The 18,236-nt window shown below is 41.8% G+C and overlaps 2 protein-coding genes across 8 annotated transcripts in view; both read left to right on the forward strand.

Moving 5' to 3' along the window:
• The window catches only part of LOC124038227 (tetratricopeptide repeat protein 27-like), a 31,238-nt gene extending 21,629 nt beyond the window's left edge, over window positions 1-9,609 (forward strand). For 2 of the 4 annotated variants that reach the window (XM_046353821.1, XM_046353822.1), the window contains 4 exons: window positions 1,114-1,296; window positions 6,257-6,368; window positions 8,165-8,250; window positions 8,420-9,609. In XM_046353821.1, the coding sequence (XP_046209777.1) occupies window positions 1,150-1,296; window positions 6,257-6,368; window positions 8,165-8,250; window positions 8,420-8,524 (450 nt within the window). In that variant the 5' untranslated portion in view covers window positions 1,114-1,149 and the 3' untranslated portion in view covers window positions 8,525-9,609. Of the gene's footprint in view, window positions 1-1,113; window positions 1,308-6,256; window positions 6,369-8,164; window positions 8,251-8,419 lie in introns of all 4 variants that reach the window. The other 2 variants (XR_006839330.1, XR_006839329.1) reach the window with 2 other exon arrangements.
• Window positions 9,610-11,565: 1,956 nt separating this feature from the next.
• The window catches only part of LOC124038230 (latent-transforming growth factor beta-binding protein 1-like), a 137,879-nt gene continuing 131,208 nt past the window's right edge, over window positions 11,566-18,236 (forward strand). For all 4 annotated transcript variants that reach the window (XM_046353825.1, XM_046353828.1, XM_046353826.1 and 1 more), the window contains exons 1-2: window positions 11,566-12,279; window positions 13,598-13,668. In XM_046353825.1, coding sequence (XP_046209781.1) covers window positions 11,927-12,279; window positions 13,598-13,668 — 424 coding nt within the window. In that variant the 5' untranslated portion in view covers window positions 11,566-11,926. The remainder of the gene's footprint in view (window positions 12,280-13,597; window positions 13,669-18,236) is intronic.

The raw sequence follows: 18,236 nt of genomic DNA on the forward strand, positions 1-18,236 counted from the left end.
GTGGTTAGAGCGTTGGACTAGTAACTGGAAGGTTGCAAGTTCAAATCCCCGCGCTGACAAGGTACAAATCTGTCGTTCTGCCCCTGAACAGGCAGTTAACCCACTGTTCCTAGGCCGTCATTTAAAATAAGAATTTGTTCTTAACTGACTTGCCTAGTTAAATAAAGGTAAAAAATAAAAAAATAAATGTTGTAGGGATGCTTTGCTGCAGGAGGGACTGGTGCACTTCACAAAATATATGGCGTCATGAGGAAGGAAAATTATTGAATGATTTTGCACGCCCAATCACTTCATGATTGTGTCCCACTTGTTGTTGATTCTTCACAAAAAAATACAGTTTTATATCTTTATGTTTGAAGCCTGAAATGTGGCAAAAGGTCGCAAAGTTCAAGGGGGGCGAATACTTTCGCAAGGCACTGTATATATATGACCTGTAACTCAGTAACATCTTTGAAATTGTTCCATATTGCATTTATATTTTATATTTATATTTTTGTTCAGTATAGCTATGACTATTACATGCCTGAGTGTGTTGCTTTCTAACTTAATTATTTGTTTTCAGTGTGCTGATGATGAAATCATTTTATTATTCATATGGGAAAGTATTTAATTAAAATATGTAAAAGAAGGTGAGGTCATATTTTCAAATCTGGCATTGCTCTGCCCTGTCACTTTTTAATTGTACTGCATGATGATCGTGACTATGCATACATTTCCATTGAGACAATGGAAAACAAGCCAGACAAATCCTGTGCGGTGTTGATATTCCAGTCTCAGTCCCTATCGTATTGCATTTGAGTGGGTGTGACGTGAAATTGAAACCAAGTGCGGAAAGCGTCGGTGTGAAATACTCTCCTGCTCAGATGGCAGTCACCAAACTAGAAACAGAGGATGACGCAGCCACGAGACATTGAGGAAACCCAACTGGCCTGTGTTGAGAGAGGACATATGTAATTCAAGCCAGTGTGGTCAGGTTCACACACCAACCCACCCACCACTTTCTCTTCGATTTAGACAAAAGTAGTCACTCCACCCTTTCTGACTCCTCTCTCACTTCAAACCAAAGTAGCGCTCCATTCACATTCCCACTCGTCCCTGTTCTCTGTGTTCCAGATTCAAGAGATCCAGGTGCAGGCGGTGGTGGAGGACATGATGGATAACCATGGCGACCAGGCCTCGTCCCTGCGGGCCAAGATTCAGGCGCTCCTGGGTCGCGCACGTCCCGCCATAGCACCGACGCTGAGATCTGCCGTCACTACACCGTGCTGTATGGAGACGGACAGAGCACCAGGCCTGGTGACGAGTTAGTAGGCCCCCTTAACATTCCACTAACATCCCTTGACATTTAGCTGTGCAAACACCACACATGAAATATACTTACTGTATGTGCTCTGAGGAGACGGGGGAAAGTAATTATTGTAATGGACTTTGCGCCTGTTAATAAGCTATTCATAGGCTCATTAGTAACTGATAGGCATTGGTAACTAATGGTGTTGCACTTAGCCACACGGTGATAGATGGCTCCTATTTGTCCGACTCAGTGGGCTGATGAGTTTTTTTTTTCCTTCATACAAAGGCCACATGTAGAAGTTGGTCAAATTGAGAGAAAAAGGCTATTAAAGTGTGACTTTGTCCTCGTGTTTATTAGCCAGTTGTAGTGTTTTGTTCACACACTAGGTTGTTTTTCTATGTTAGTTTAAGTTTGCTGAAACTGTCTGCTGCTAGGAAGACATAGCAGTCTGAGACTTTTTTTCATCACAGACAAGCGATTTCCCAAGTTACCGCAGTAAAGGATTGTGCTTGATTGAACATTCACTTTTTGCTGTTTCTTGTCATTACGATACTTATACTTTAATTGTTCTCTTAGATGTATTTGTGTGCTTCTACATTTCTACTTAGGAGCACATCGTGTCAGCATAGGGCAGGGCCTAAAATTAACTTTTTTTGTATACCATTCTCTGGTAGGTGGATAAAAAAATTACCAGCCACTCCAATTATTTTTATTACTAAATAAAACACAAGAAAATGCATGAGCATGCTTCGTAATGTTACGAAAACAAGAAATGTATTACTGGTAAGAAGTAATGTTGTATAATCCTCTATTTAATTTAATATTCTGTGATCTGAGTCAAATAAATACAAAATAAAAAATGCTGCCCCCTTACCCTGGTAACAGTGCCACTCCAGTTGTCATGTGTGCCTGTGAGAATCTCACTAGTAAAGACCGAAGATGTCTCTTTTTGCTAGCAGTGGAAGCAAACTCACACATTGAAAAGCAACCTAGCTTGTGAGCAATACAGTGTAACTAGCCAAGAAACACGAGGACAAAGTCTCACTTTAGTAGACTTTAGAATTAATTAGACCAACATTTATACCTGTGCTCATTGCTTCTAAAAATGAATCTTTCAGCACATCCCTCAGTGCTCACAGCCACCCCAGACAGGCAGTATGGCTGCGGAAGGTGGGATACATTAACATTAGGATTCAGATTTCTTTGTGCATTACCAAAAATTAAACAAAAGGGCAGAAATACTTTGAAAACAACTACTGCAGCATTTATTTAGCTATAAATCACAACTTGCACTTGTGCCCATATTTGACTATTTTTATGAAATGCTCACACTGTATAGCCCTGAGTGTGACCACCTGCCAACGTGGCTGGTGAATTGGACGTTCTTAGGGAGTGAACGTTATTTATAGTACAGACCTCTGAAAACGAAAATGGATGGTCCTCCCTTAAGCAAAATATATTTTACCTAAACCCTCTCTGAACTCTTGAAAAAAAAAATGAAAAAAAGACCCTTCCCTTCCCTATAATCATTTAAACAAGTGGATAGCAGAGAATATGTCTCCCGTTTACCCTCACTTATTGGACAGACTTAGATATGCAGTTTTAGAAACTGTTCTTCATCTTGTAAGCGTTACATGGCAATGCAGGAATTTTTATTGAGTACGGGGCTGCGGGCCAGTAGGTTGTGGGTTCGCAGCCCACCGCGGACAAGAGTAAGGGTGGAAAGATCTCCTTAATAGTAAAAGCATTGCATGCATCTGTCATCGTATTTACAGGTCAGGAAAGAAAATAGCCTTTTAATACAAATTTCATGCAATTCTTTGCCATTTTACATATTAGCGGAATCTTTTTTAATACCGCACAAATTACCGAAGTGTACCGGGTCAGAATGGACACAGAGAGAGGTGTATGTGTTCATCTTATCATATTTCTCCAATGCCAAATCCTTGTGTCTTGTTCTCAAATAATTGCATCTGAGAAATCATCAGAGCATGGTACTTAGAAAAGTTAGGCCTACCTTTCCACCCCAGACAGTTGGCCTACCAATGCAGAAATATGTCAGCTTTAACTGCTAGCTACTCTTCTTCCGTGGCTTAACCCAACGAGAGAAGGTCACAAGTGTTTCCCTAAAAGCTGTCTGGATTTAAACATCTTCTATTGTACAGCTTAATCAATTGATCGTAACAGAATTCGATTACTTCCAAGCTGGGGCGGCAGGTAGCCTAGTGGTTACATTTCTGTGTTGGGACAGTAACCGAAAGGTTGCTGGATCGAATCCCCGAGCTGACAAGGTAAAAATCTGTCGTTCTGCCCCTGAGCAAGGCAGTTATCCCACTGTTCCCCAGGCGCCGAAGACGTGGATGTCGATTTAAGGTAGCCTCCCGCACCTCTCTGATTCAGAGGGGATGCGTTAAATGCAGAATACACATTTCTGTTGAAGGCATTTGTACAACTGACCTAGGTATCCCTCTTTCCCCAAAGTCTATTTTTCATCTCCTCGAAACTCAACAATGGTACAGTATCCCCATAATGTCTTTCCCGGGTATTTTACAACTTGTTTGTAACATAAAGCATCAATAACAGCGCTTTGGACCGGGATGCTTTATATAATCGAATCCGTCTTATTTTCTTAATCTTAAGCTAGCTGGCTGTGCTTTTTTGCCATTTTCTTAAATTAAAGGTGGCATAAACCCTCAATTCGTGTCTTGGTTTTAACTTAGCCTATCTCCGTGGCAGTGGAGGCCTGTTATTTAAAGAGTTCATGGTGAGTGGAGGAATTGACTGACAAATCTATGAATATAGCAGCCTATAGCCTAATTTCATCTGTCAAACATATAGGCCTACCTTTTATTTCTTAAATAGGAAGAAATAGGCTCCAACACAAAGCCCTCTTGTTGGTAAAGTCTAATTCAAATGAAGACGATTATCATTAAGTTCCCTTAGTCGACCAGTAAATTTCAAACTTATATTCAAAGACCAATGAGATTTTCAAATTCCTCGCAAAGAAGGGCATCTATTGGTAGAAGGGTAAAAAAATATATTTTTTAAATAACATTGAATGTCCCTTTGAGAATTATGAAGTTATTAATTACACTTCCTATGGTGTGTCAATACACCCAGTCACAAAGATACAGGCGTCCTTCCTAACTCAGTTGCCAGAGAGGACATAAACCGCTCAGGGATTTCACCATGAGGCCAATGGGGACTTCAAAACAGTTAGAGGTTAATGGCCGTGATAGGAGAATACTGAGGATGGATCAACAACATTGTCGTTACTCCACAATACTAAGCTAAATAGTAGAGTGAAAAGGACGCCTGTACAGAATTGTAAAACATCCAACGCATGCATCTTGTTTGCAATAAGGCACTAAAGTATAACTGCAAAAAATGTGGCAAAGAAATTAACTTTGCCTTCAATACAAAGCGTTATGTTTGGGGCAAATCCAACACATTACTGAGTACCGCTCTTAATATTTTTAAGCATGTTGTTGGCTGCATTACGTTATGGGTATGCTTGTCATCGGGAAAGACTCGTGAGGGATTTTTTAGGATTAAAAGAAACTGAGCAAAATCCTAGAGGACAACCTGGTTGTCTGCTTTCCACCAGACACTGGGATAATAATTCAACTTTCAACAGGACAATAACCTAAAACACAAGGACATTGAATGTTCCTGAGTAGCCTAGTTACAGTTTTGACTTAAATCATCTTGAAAATCTATGGCAAGTCTTGAAAATGGCTGTCTAGAAATGATCAACAACCAACTTGACAGAGCATGAAGAACTTTTTAAAGAATAATGGGCAAATATTATACCATCCAGGTGTGCGAAGCTCTTAGAGACTTACCCAGAAAGACTCACAGCTGTAATCGTTGCCAAAGGTGATTCTAACATGTATTGTATTTTGAATACTTATATAAATGATATATTTCTGTATTTCATTTTCAATACATTTCTAAAAACATGTTTTCACTTTGTCGTTTATGGGGTATTGCGTGTTGATGGGTGAGAAGGGGGGGGAAAAGCTAGGCTGTAACAAAAAAATGTGGAATAAGTTGAGGGTATGAATACTTCATGAAGGTACTGTATGGCCTAATAAGCAACACATTCTAAAACACTGAGAAATATTAAAGTTTCATCAATTACAAATTACATTACCCTCCCCTAGACTAATAAGAAAAAAATAGTAAACCTTCCCCTTGACTGAAATTTAATGCAAAAATCTACCCGCATTTGGCAGGTGGTGGGTGTTAATTTTAGGTTGTAATAAATAAGCCATGTTATCAGCCTTTTGTGGCATGGTAAGCACTTTGTTGATTCTTGATGTTCAGTGTAGAACTGTTTATCTGTTTTTACTATTGTATCTTAATTATGTATTTTAACTTTGGTTAAAAGACGCAGGTCATAAAAAAGTAATGAAATTAAGCAATAAACCCCATTTACTTCTTACTAGTAATACATTTCTTGTTTTAGAACAATTGAAAGAGTGCTCATCCCTTCTTTTTTTATCATTAAAAAAAGTATAACTATAATAATGCCACCCCAAAAATATTTTGGCTGGTAAAAAATCTGAGTGTCTGGTTGATTTTGATTTTTTAACTCTACCTGCCACAGTGGCTGGTGGATCAAAAATGTTATTTTCCACCCTGATCATATCCTTAGTGTGAGTTGTGACCCTTAGCACTGGCATGTTATTTGTCATTCCATTCATCTTTCCACTGCCATTTCCCCCCTCCCATAGGCCAGTCATGCCACAGCGATGGCTTCTGTTAATTGTTTTATTCATTAAATGTGTTTACTTTGTATTCATTATAAACCAGATGGCTTGATGTTGCCAGCAGCTTGGTCAGGCTTTATGGTATGTGACAATATTTGATAAAAAAAATAATAAGAATAGGTGACATTCTATGTGTTGGAGGGATAATTGTTTTAATGCATTTTCTTGTGTGTGTCTGTTTGCTTGGCAGGCATTGCATTTCCTGTCCAAGGCCCATCACTGTGAGGTGCAGGCCAGAGGCTGGGAGAAAAAGTCTGGGACCTTCAAGGAGGTTATAAAGAGAGCCATAGATCTGGCCAACGGTGAGTGTCGCACTCCCTGCCCCTATACATACACACACCTCATCCCCCCTACACACGTTTCTTCGACACACACGGAACACTCGTCATGCTTAATGTCAAGTCTCCTGCAGGTCTTTGCGTCAGGACGCGCGGGGAGGAGATATGATCGATGGCAGCCACGAGAAGAGTAAAAAGAAGACAAACAAATCCGTCTTACCCCACTGCCCTCTGCGAAACGCAATGCCATCCAAACAATTACTCTGCGAGTTAGTGTGGAGGCAAGGGGGTTGGGAGATGGAGACAGCAGGAAGGATGGAGGAGAGTGTCCTATAGAAGAACTTCAATAAAGTTGTTCATCTAAAAAATCCCCAGGTTTTTCATTACAGCCGGATGCTGTTTTGAATTAAACATCAGAGGGAGTCAGGGCACCGGGGCAACACGGGAGGAATAGCAATGTGGATTCTCCAACACATCTCTGGGGTTGATGCTGTCGCTAAGGCTCATCTTCACTCAGGTCACACACCTTGTCCCTCACACACACACGTACTTTACACCCCACACATATACTTCATTCCTCACACACACTATTACACACACACACAGGTTCTGGTGTGAATCGCAAAACCCTCCAATATGCTGCCCCTGTGTCCTTCAGAAAAGCACAAAGCTTTATAAAGAGATGCAGGTTGTGGTAGAGTGCCCCCTCTACCACAACCTCCTCACTCAACTCAGCGTTGTAACCTCTATGATGGGCCTGGACACTTCATACACAGAGCTGAGAGGGATGCGAAAAAATAAAGTGATGAGATCGAGGGTAGAGAGGGTAGAGCAGAAGAGGTCCTCATCCATAAATCATGCTGTTTTGACCTGTCGCGGCTGAAGAAGACCATACAGGGAAAAGGTGTAGCTCAGATAGTAGAAGAGACCGCCGCTTGTTTTCCCTTTCCTCGTGTGCAAGAAGAAGATGAAAGGTGTTGGGTAAACACCAGGACAAAAGACTGCGGCGATGGGGAAATAGCCTATCACTGGGCACAGGGACATGGCTTTGTGTTGGTATGTTTTTCAAAGCGGCACAGAATGACAGGTTCTCCTGAGCTTTATTCATCAGTTTGTGTGGATCATAGCTACCATAGATAAGGTGTTTGTCGAAATTGGTCCAACTCTACAAAGGAAATGAATGGTGTTTCATCCCGCTGAATGAATATTCACTGTGATGTCCTCTGAAAAAAAGTAAGTAGAGGCGTTACAGAGAACATTTTGATCACGTTATCTCGGACAGTGATCACGGGAGTGATTTAAACAGGCATTGTGGAAAAAGGTCTTGGTCTAATGATTTATTTGCGAGCTGCCAGGCCTGTCACGGCGGGGGTGAACGGCAAAGTGTCTTTCGGCGTAACGAGATGAGACCCACTGAACGGAGTCACTGACTGCAGGCCTGAGAAGTCACCCTGCGGGAGGTGGAGTACTCATTAACCAGTCCCAGGAGAAATGACTCCTCTCCTCAACTTCTCTGCACATGTGCAGTATAACCCACAGTCCTGTGTCTATATGGGACCTGTTAGTCATGCATAGGTCCATGGTGCCACAGTGTCTCACCAGGGCAGGCAGGGCCATGGCCCCTGGACCCTGAACCAGAAACCCCTGATCTCTCCCCTCCTGACCCCTCCATGGTACCCCATGCATGATGGTTGGTTGTCTCTCCCTCTAGCAATCACTCATTTTAATACACAACTTACGTGCTCTGTCTTTTAATCACAAATATTAATGTGCTAATAGGTATCTTTTGGTTTCTATTTCTCACATGTATGTGTTCACAGTGACCCTCGGCTGTAGTAAGAAGAAGAGTAACCCCCAGGAGTCATTGCAGATGTTGTTCTCCATTCATCCCGCCACCAAAGCGAAGGTACACTACAAAACACTTTGCTTTCATGCCAGCATCCCACCACATCACACAGATGTATCGGACTGCTCACATCCAGTCATTACAACATCACTGACCTCGCATTGTTTTTTTTGCGATAATTTCTAACCAAATGTAGTAATTGTATTTCTTTTAAACCGTTTCTCCTCAGCCACTGCACGCAGATGTCGCAACTGGCCAGGTCCATGGCGACCCGAGTGATGATGTCAAAGAGCTTGAGCAGCTTATCACGGAGCTGCGCAGAGAATCAGCATGAATGCCTCGCTATAGACACACCTCGAAGGACTCTAAAGACCTCCTACAGCAAACTTGTCCCAGAGCAGACATGGCTACAAGGGACGCTGTCAGGGGACCTGCACCCATCACCCTCTTCCTTGCCACAGGGACTTTACATGCTTTTACAGTTCATGTGACTGTTAAAAAAAGGAATGACATAACTGGATACATTTGTATGTACAAAGTGTAATTTTGTATAGTTCCCCCTTGATGTATGTGCTATTTGTTGTGTAAAGCATGGTTGAGGAATTGCTAGCTCGTAGAGTTATGAACTCTACGGAATCGAAAGAAATCACAAAATGTGTACAATCATACATTGTACAAAGATGAAGCTTTGTGATCATAGAACCACGCTTGCCTTATTGTTAGTATGTACTAGTCATAACCCACTCCCCCAGGCGCAGAGAGAGCTTTGCAGATGAGAAATGTAAGCATGTGGGCCAAATATAAGAGCGATGCAGACGCACAACAGGAGAGTGTGGACACACACACTCATCGCCGGGGAAGCAGCAGGCCATGAAAGTGTCATCTCGCCTCGCTCACACAGAACAGACACCATGGAAGAAGAACAGACTCTGCACAGCTAACTCATCATCATGCTCAGGGGCTACAGATAGAGATCCTACACTCTTCTCCTCTTGGGTTTTCTCTCCGAAAGGAAAATGACCTTGACATTGCCTTTGTTTTATCATACTTATTGTTGTATTGCTATCGTACAGGTTTTCTCTTTGCCTATGCCTTTGTCAAGGACTGTCTGCCTTGCTTTGAAGTAAAGTCCCACAGTGTGGGTGACTGACAAAGGAGGAAATGTCTTTTATAGGAGTAGATATGTACATGTGTTATGTCACAGCTGTAGTCCTCTTTCATGAATGTTGTTAGTTTTTTTTCCGATTTGGTGATCATTTCTGGATTGGGAAGGAAGTGTGCATCACCCTTAAGTATACTGTATGTATACCTTCCATCTTTTCCTCAGTTTGTGATCACACAACTTGTTTGCATACCAAACCACTCGATCAGAACCAGATTTCTGGCCCAAAATGTCAGTAATTTAATAAAAATTTGAAATAATGGTCATTACGAGTGTGTTGTCATTATTTACTATCCTACACCATTACATCATATATCCAGGAGACACAGGGAAAATATAGTCATACATATTCATGACAAACATCATTACACTGATTTGCTGCCATGACATATGTTTGGAGAGGCCTCCCTTTGAAGCAGGGGAACTAAAATGCTTGTTTAGCCTCCTGTTTCTTTTCAACATTCCTGGTGTTTCCCAGTGACAACCTGACAACATCCTCATAAAGTTCCAACAGCAGCTGAAGTTCGATGGTGAGGTCATTGCCAGTGAGAAACAACAAAATGACATCACCTTTCATGTTATTCATTGAGTGGTATGAATTAACAGCAAGGAACTGATCATCACTATGAGCCGTTCTTGGTCAGGACGACCTAGGGCGAGGACTTGATTACAAAAGGTTTATCGGAACCTTTTTCAGAAGAATAATATTCTTTATAGAAAATGTGTGACCTGAAAGCTCATTGAAACAAAGACCCCAACATTCACATTTTGCGTACAACTTGTGCATGTCTATGTTGGTACCTTCCCACAGTCTTACTATGACTTCAGTATTTTCCAGAAGCATCTTACACATCCAGAGTGACTTAAATACAGTAAGTAGTGTATGAATATATTCATGTCTGACTCTTCCATCCTTGATCATCCTGGATGACTGTTTCCTGGTCAGATGTGATCTCCTGGCACATGAGGCTGACCCAGATGTAATCAGTGGCTGGAGGATTGCATTTCTGCCCAGCTTTTTCAAATTGCATCATTGGTGATTACGCCCTGCCCTGTCTTTCACCATATATCTGTCCCCTTCTCAGATGATGCGGCTCCACAGACACTGAGCTCTGCTAACCATCACCCCTTGTGTTTCAAATTCAGAGCAACGTTTCACGACTGTCCCCCCTTTCCCTCGCATTCTGGAGGGAAGAGTCTCGTGGACTTTAAAAAAAAAAATCTATTAATAAGTGTATGACACCACTGTATCAAGTATCCACCCACTTATAACTTCAATGGGGGACATAGAGGTTTTAAGAAAACAATTAGATACCACTCAGAGAGCCAACGTCAGACGTAATTCTACTTTGTATGTTTTCCAAAGCACACGCAATGACTTCATGGGGCTTATGTTGATCTGGGTGGAGGTCCTCAAAACCACTGTGTGCGCGCTATAGTACGTCTTTAATGAACTCACTCCTGTACTGGAATATCCCCTGCAGTCTTCAATGGAATAATGAGTCACTGCTGAACAATTTACCAAGGGGTCGCTGGTAATTCTGCAGTGTAGGAGGACAGTAACTAGGGATAAGCATCAAAAATTAGAACCGCACCAGGAATGGCCCGCTGCGCAACTGTGGTCAACTCGTGGGTTGTTGGATGAATAATGGTACGCACATGGCTTTATGAATTACTTGACTATAGTTTATGACGCATTTCGCATGTTAGTTCCTATCTGATTCATGCGGGAGTGTATGGAACCGAAGTAACAATGACATAGAGCACTTTGACAGCGTGTACTTTAAATAAATATTTGTCATTTATAAATACGAGTTAAGAAACTTGACACATTATTAGTATTCCAAAGTATTACACATTGCACGTGGCTTATTGGTTGTTTATTATTTTATAACGTGTCATTCTTATAAGCGTGTATTTATACTCTTATCACTCATGAACTTGCTGGACAACAATGTGTATGCCTTCTGTCACTTTGATGAGCTCGCGCTCCTGCGGACAGCACAGTTTATGCATCTTCAGGAATAGATTTTCTTTAGGTCTTTGGCGACTTTATGAACACTACGCACTCCAAACATGTATTTTAGGGTTCAGCCCCACAAGTTTGTTCCAATAAGCGTCCCACTCCTGACGTCATGTCTGCCGGAGATTGGCTGTTCAGTTCTGACACTAACTCCTGCCCTTACACAGTGAAACTTTTTAAAAGAGTTTTCAATCGCATCTGCAGGGTAAAGTATTGCACAAACGTAGCCATAGCAGCCGTAACATCTGCTGCCCAGCTTCCCCCTTCCCAGCGCAGAGATAAAGCAGTGCTTATTCCGTTTTAGACCCATATTCAGGTTTATACATGCCCTCTTTTATTTTTTACTTTTTTAAATTAAGCCTACGTTTTAGTTCTCGTCTTTAATTCGGGTTGAAAGGCGAACCATAGACAAATATACTCAGGGATATATAACTGTTGTACTTGCTATAAAGTTACAGAAGTTTTTATTTTCCAGATACGGACCTTCTTCGAGGAATTTATTATAAAGTTTCCAAAAAAGTATATTGTCTTTACGCGGATACGGAGTGGATATGGCTTGGATCAGATGGGACCTATTATTTTCTATAGGTTTATTCATTTCACCGGCATTTGTCTCCACGGATCAGAGTGGCTTTAGGAGATTCTACGTGTTGCAGCCAGGACCGAGCGGGACGGACAGGGTACATGTGAGTTCCATCTCTTCGCGCTCCGGTGCCACTGGACAGCCCCATGCCTACAATGTGGAGCTCTCGGCCAGTTACAGTGGCCAGGTCCGAACCCGTAGGATGGGTAACCAAGCGAACCCGATCCCGCTTCGTCAGGACACACAGTTTACGCAGCATCAGCAAGTCATTCGGCGCACCAGCCACAACGTTCAACAAAGTCACCAAATGAAAATGTCAGGGTAAGAACCTGCGGATCTCTGAAAAATACTTGATGTTACAGAACAGTGAATGGCTATTGGCTACGTATCCTCTTGGATGGCAAGGTGGTCTGTTATAAAATATATAATGTTGTTGGGTCAACTTACTATATTAGTAGCCTACAGTATAGGCATGCCTGGCACCTGGTAAAGGAACGTGCTATAAGCCTGGCCTACAACATTCACTGTCATCCGCAACATGATCATACAGCATGGTCTTAGCGTTGTTAAATATACACTGAGTGGACAAATTAGGAACACCTTAGGAACACCTTTCTAATATTGAGTTGCACCCCCATTTTCTCTCAGAAAGGCTTCAATGCGTCAGGGCATGGATTCTACAAGGTGTCGAAAGTATTTCACAGGGTCGATGGCCCATGTTGACTCCAATGCTTCCCACAGTTTTGTCAAGTTGACTGGATGTCCTTTGGGTGGTGGACCAGTCTTGATACACAGGAGAACCTGTCGAGTATGGAAAAATCAGCTGCATTGCCGTTCTTAGCACACCATTCAAAGGCACTTCAATATCTTGTCATGCTCAGTCACCCTCTGAAAGGCACACATACACCATTCATGTCTCAAGGTTTAAAAATCCTCCTTTAACCTGTGTCCTCCCCTTCATCTTCAACGACTGAAGTGGATTTAACAAGTGACATCAATATGGGATCATTGCTTTCACCTGGATTCAATCAATGTCATGAGCAGGTGTTCCTAATGTTTTGTGCACTCACTGTGCATTATGAATTAAATAGTCTAACTTACAGTACATTCTATATTCTATTTGATTCAGGTAGCTATTTGATCATATTTCCGACAAATTAAAACAACATACGAACATACTCATTTCAGACATTTAGCCCAATGAATGTAATGTGTCAATAATGAACTTTGTTAAAAAATGTCAAGTTGATACAAAATACATGTCTTAACATCCACTCAGTAGAGACAGAAACTAAAACAGCCAATTTAAAGTACTATCCTCAAAGGACACTAGATAATAAAACAAAATGGCCCATATCCTGTTGTGTTCAGGAGCATGACATCAATGTGCAGGGTCCTAGTCGCAGCACTCTCAGATGTATGATTATTGGGGACATTCCCACACTCTCAGCAGGGGCCACCAGGCTAGGGGTGTCCAGCTTTACCTCCAATGAAAGGAGGCCCCTAATACCAGATCTGGCCCAGGCTTGGCGGGTGGGTCACTCAAACCACCCGTGTGTGAGTTTTAGCCAGTATGAGTTGGTCTTGTGTGTGTGACAGTGCTCTCTCTTTCTCTCTGTGTCTCTGGGTGTTATTGCAGGGTGAATGTCTGTGGAGGGCAGTGCTGTCATGGATGGAGTAAGGCCTCTGGATCGCAGCAGTGCACAAAGCGTGAGTGTACACTACACTACATCACCACAGCCGAGCCACTGCTGCCAAATCGTTGCAGTTGTTCAAAATGTTTTTCCAAATGATTGACAACAGTCTTGGATTCACTCTACACTCTTAGAAGAAAAGGTACTATCTAGAACCTGAAAGGGTTCTTCGGCTGAACCCTTGTTGGTCCCAGGTAGATCCCTTTTTGCTTCTCAGTAGAACCATTTTGGGTTCCATGTTGAACCCTTTCCACAAGAGGCTTCTACATGGAACCCAAAATGGTTCTACCTGGAACCAAAAAGGGTTTTACTTGGAACCAAGAATAGACCTCCTATGAGGACAGCCGAGGGAACCCTATTGGAACCTTTTTTTACTAAGAGTGTACTTGGCACCTCATAACTTCTTCCTTTGGAAAATGTACACAACCGTCTTCGCTCTGGTGTTGTTCATCAGACAGCACATGTGCCAGAACCCCAGCATCATACCATGTATAATCCATCCAGAATACCCCCTCCCCTACTCTACTTAGAAACTCACCCCAGCATCATACCATGTATAATCCATCCAGAATACCCCCTCCCCTACTCTACTTGGAAACTCACCCCAGCATCATACCATGTATAATCCATCCAGAATACCCCCTCCCCTACTCTACTTGGAAACTCACCCCAGCATCATACCATGTATAATCCATCCAGAAACTCACCCCAGCATCATACCATGTATAATCCATCCAGAATACCCCCTCCCCTACTCTACTTGGAAACTCACCCCAGCATCATACCATGTATAATCCATCCAGAATACCCCTCCCCTACTCTACTTGGAAACTCACCCAAGCATACATACGTATATGTTTTCAAGGCGCCTTTAGCTGATTTGTAGCGCCAGATTGGAGAACAACACCTTTCTATGTTGCTCTTTATATGTAACTGGCATTGCTGGCAGTGGCTCTACCCACCTGGGAACAATGCCGGGACTGTCAGTGTGTTATGGCCCGTGTTGCAGAGTCATGAGGACACTGTTATTGCATAGGACTGGGCGCGCAGGGCCGGCCAAAAGAGAAGCAGGTTTAGAGTGTATTATACCTCTCGGCTCTGCCCCACCAGTGGGATCTCTTTCTTATTCGACCGTAAGGCCTTGCCAGCTGGTTATATAAGAGACAGACGGCTTTCTTCTGCGACGAGTCTGGTGGACCTCCTGGGGAAACCAGGGTTACGTTTTAATCTAGGACCACTGGTTCATACGTTTAATAGGCCCAGTGCGCCTGTTCTGCTCTACTCTGCTCTGGTCTAGTCACACTTAAGACTGGACTGCACTTAGTACAGGGACTCTTTGTCGCTGCCTTGGTGCCAGTGGTATGTGTGTAAGTCTGTGTTGGTGTTTGTTTGGGTGTATGTGTATATATGGTGCCTTCAGAATGTATTCATATCCTACACGTTGTTGTGTTACAGCCTGAATTCAAAATGGATTCAATATTTATTTTTTCTTACTCATCTTACTTAATGGAGAAAGTGATTTTTTTTTTTTAAATGTATGCAAATATATTGGTAATTAAATACAGAAATATCTCATTTACATAAGTATTCACATTCCCGAGTCAATACCTTGTAGAGGCACCTTTGGCAGCGATTACTGCTGTGAGTCTTTCTGGGTAAGTCTCGGAGCTTTCCACACCTGTATTATGCAACATTTGCCCATTATTCTTTTCCAAAAATGTAGAGCTCTGTCAAATTGGTTGTTGATCATTGCTAGACAACCATTTTCAGGTCTTGCCATAGATTTTCAACAAGATTTAAGTCTAAACTGTAACTTGGCCACTCAAGAACATTCACTGTCTTCTTGATTTGGCCTTGTGTTTTATGATATTGTTCTGCTGAAAGATGAATTCATCTCCCAGTGTCTGGTGGAAAACAGACTGAACCAGGTTTTCTTCTAGGATTTTGCCTGCGGTTAGTTCCTTTCTATTTCAATTTTATCCTGAAAAACTTTGCAGTCCGTAACAATTATAAACATACCCCTCTAAGTGACTGAGTGTATTGATACACCGTACAAAGTGTAATTAATAACTTCACCATGCTCAAAGGGATATTCAATGTATGCTTTTTTTTTACCCAATTACAAATAGGTGCCCTTCTTTGCGAGGCATTGGAAAACCTCCCTGTTCTTTGGGGTTGAATCTGTGTTTGAAATTCAATGTTCAACTGAGGGACGTTACAGATAATTGTATGTGTGGGGTACAGAAATTAGGTAGTTATTCGAAAATCATGTTAAACACACTATTATTGCACACAGAGTGAGTCCATGCAACTTATTATGTGACTTGTTAAGCACATTTTTACTCCTGCCATTATTTAGGCTTGCAATAACAAAGGGTTTGGATACTTATTGACTCAAGACATTTCAGCTTTTAACTTTTTATTAAAAAAAAAAAAAATAAAAATTAAAAACCTAATTCAACTTTGACATTACGGCAAGTGAAAATACATCTAAATGTAATCTATTTTAAATTCAGGCTGTAGCACAACAACATGTGGGGAAAGTAAAGGTTGTGAATACTTCCTGAAGGCGCTGCATGAGTGTGTGTTTATCGTTCAGTGTTGAGTTGTTCATGCATCATTAACCGTGCAGCGCTGGCTCCTTGATAACATGCACAGATTTTTTTGTGGGACCTTTTTTTTTTTTACTCATTGGAATTCCCACTACTCTTGTCCAGTGTCCAATATCGTAGCTGTTCTCATTGGCAGAGGTTAGGTGGAGAAGTGGGGGCAGGCATGCAATGCACCATGAGGGAATGCTCCTGTTTACACGGGCACGGGGAACGCTGTGCAAGGCCTCTGGAAAGTAACCAACAGTGGACATTCCTTCAGTACCCATGGTTTGGATTGGTCTTTTTGATGTCAGGATCAGAGCCCAGTACTCCCTACTGTAGCCAGATGCTGGAACCAGGGGGGTGGACAGGATGGAGTAATGCTGCGTTTAGACCTCATACCAATCGGCATAGCGGGTCGAGAAAACAAGAAAGAGCGTGACGGCAAAAGCAAACCAGCACAACGGTATGCGTTGCTATGGTGATTTCCGAAAACGAACCGTGTAAATCAACATCCAGTAGAAAACAAGGCTTACTTGTTGAGAACAATGATATCCGGTTTGCCGTCTAACTTGTACCATCTAAACGCAACATAAAGATGAAATGTTACAGAGAGTTTCAAGACTGCTTTAGAAAAACCTCCAAAGATCTTTGTGCCTCTAGATTTATTTTAGTGTACGGCTTCTCTTTCTGGAGAAATGTCTGTATGTTCCTGAAATCTTTTTATTTTCTAAACTCAACCTCAGATCATCAGGTGTTCAGCACTCATTTGATTATGATTTCCCACTGGCTGTGATATTAATATTTACAGTAGTATAACACAAGGACGCACTGTGAGAGGTTTTCTCTGTGATTACCATTAATCAATAGCATTAATTGCTTTAGACAACCCTACTAAATATGATGAATAATGAAACTATGATTGATAAATTACTTTAACTGACCAACACATATACTTGGCTTCCCCCCTTATTTCTGTAACGGCGTTCTTCGTTTGTCAAAAGAGAGTCGGACCGAAATGCAGCGTGGTGGTTACTCATGACTTTAATAGAGAAAGTGACACATGAAATAACGATATAAAATACAAAACAACAAACGGAACGAGAAACCTATTTACAGCCTATCTGGTGAAACTACACAGAGACAGGAACAATCACCCACGAAATACAATGCGAAACCCAGGCTACCTAAATACGGTTCCCAATCAGAGACAACGAGAATCACCTGACTCTGATTGAGAACCGCCTCAGGCAGCCAAGCCTATGCAACACCCCTGCTCAGCCGTAATCCCAATAATACAAAAACCCCAATACGAACCACAACATATAAACCCATGTCACACCCTGGCCTGACCAAACATATAACGAAAACACAAAATACAATGACCAAGGCGTGACAATTTATTTATTTTTATTCTGCTTGTTTTTTCCTATATGAAAAAAATATGATAGTCAGTCACATGTTTTATGGATAGATTTCCATCTTCCTATATATCTTTTGCTCAATCGGTTTTTCAGGATCAGCTCTTTACTTTTATCCACCTACCTTGTCATGGGGGATGGACTATGTTGTAAATCCACCCGTTAAATGTTTAATGGCGTTTGATTTTCAGGACAACCCAGCCCCCCACCCACTACCCTCACTGAAAATGCCAACAAAAGGGTTTCTTAATAGAAATGTGTTTTGTTTGTTCTGGCAATGCCTTAGACATGGCTTGCTAGCACCCTGCATAAAGTGTTCTTTCAGGTTGTCAGTCACGCCAACAACCCCCAACCTCCCACCAAGGCAAGCTTTGAGATTTTCCAGATAGCAAAGTAGAAGCTGTGAATATCTTACAACACTTCACCACTAGGATATTTAATCCAGGATATTGTCCATGCAAAGCCACACACAATACACACTCAAGACTTCATGTGCATTTAAGAGTGAGTGTAGCTCATTCTAACACGTTCCTTAAACAGTGACAGAGATGGAGAAAGCTAAAAACTTGGCC

This window comes from Oncorhynchus gorbuscha, linkage group LG06 (genome assembly GCF_021184085.1).
Source record: "Oncorhynchus gorbuscha isolate QuinsamMale2020 ecotype Even-year linkage group LG06, OgorEven_v1.0, whole genome shotgun sequence".
NCBI classification, from domain to species: Eukaryota; Metazoa; Chordata; class Actinopteri; order Salmoniformes; family Salmonidae; genus Oncorhynchus; species Oncorhynchus gorbuscha.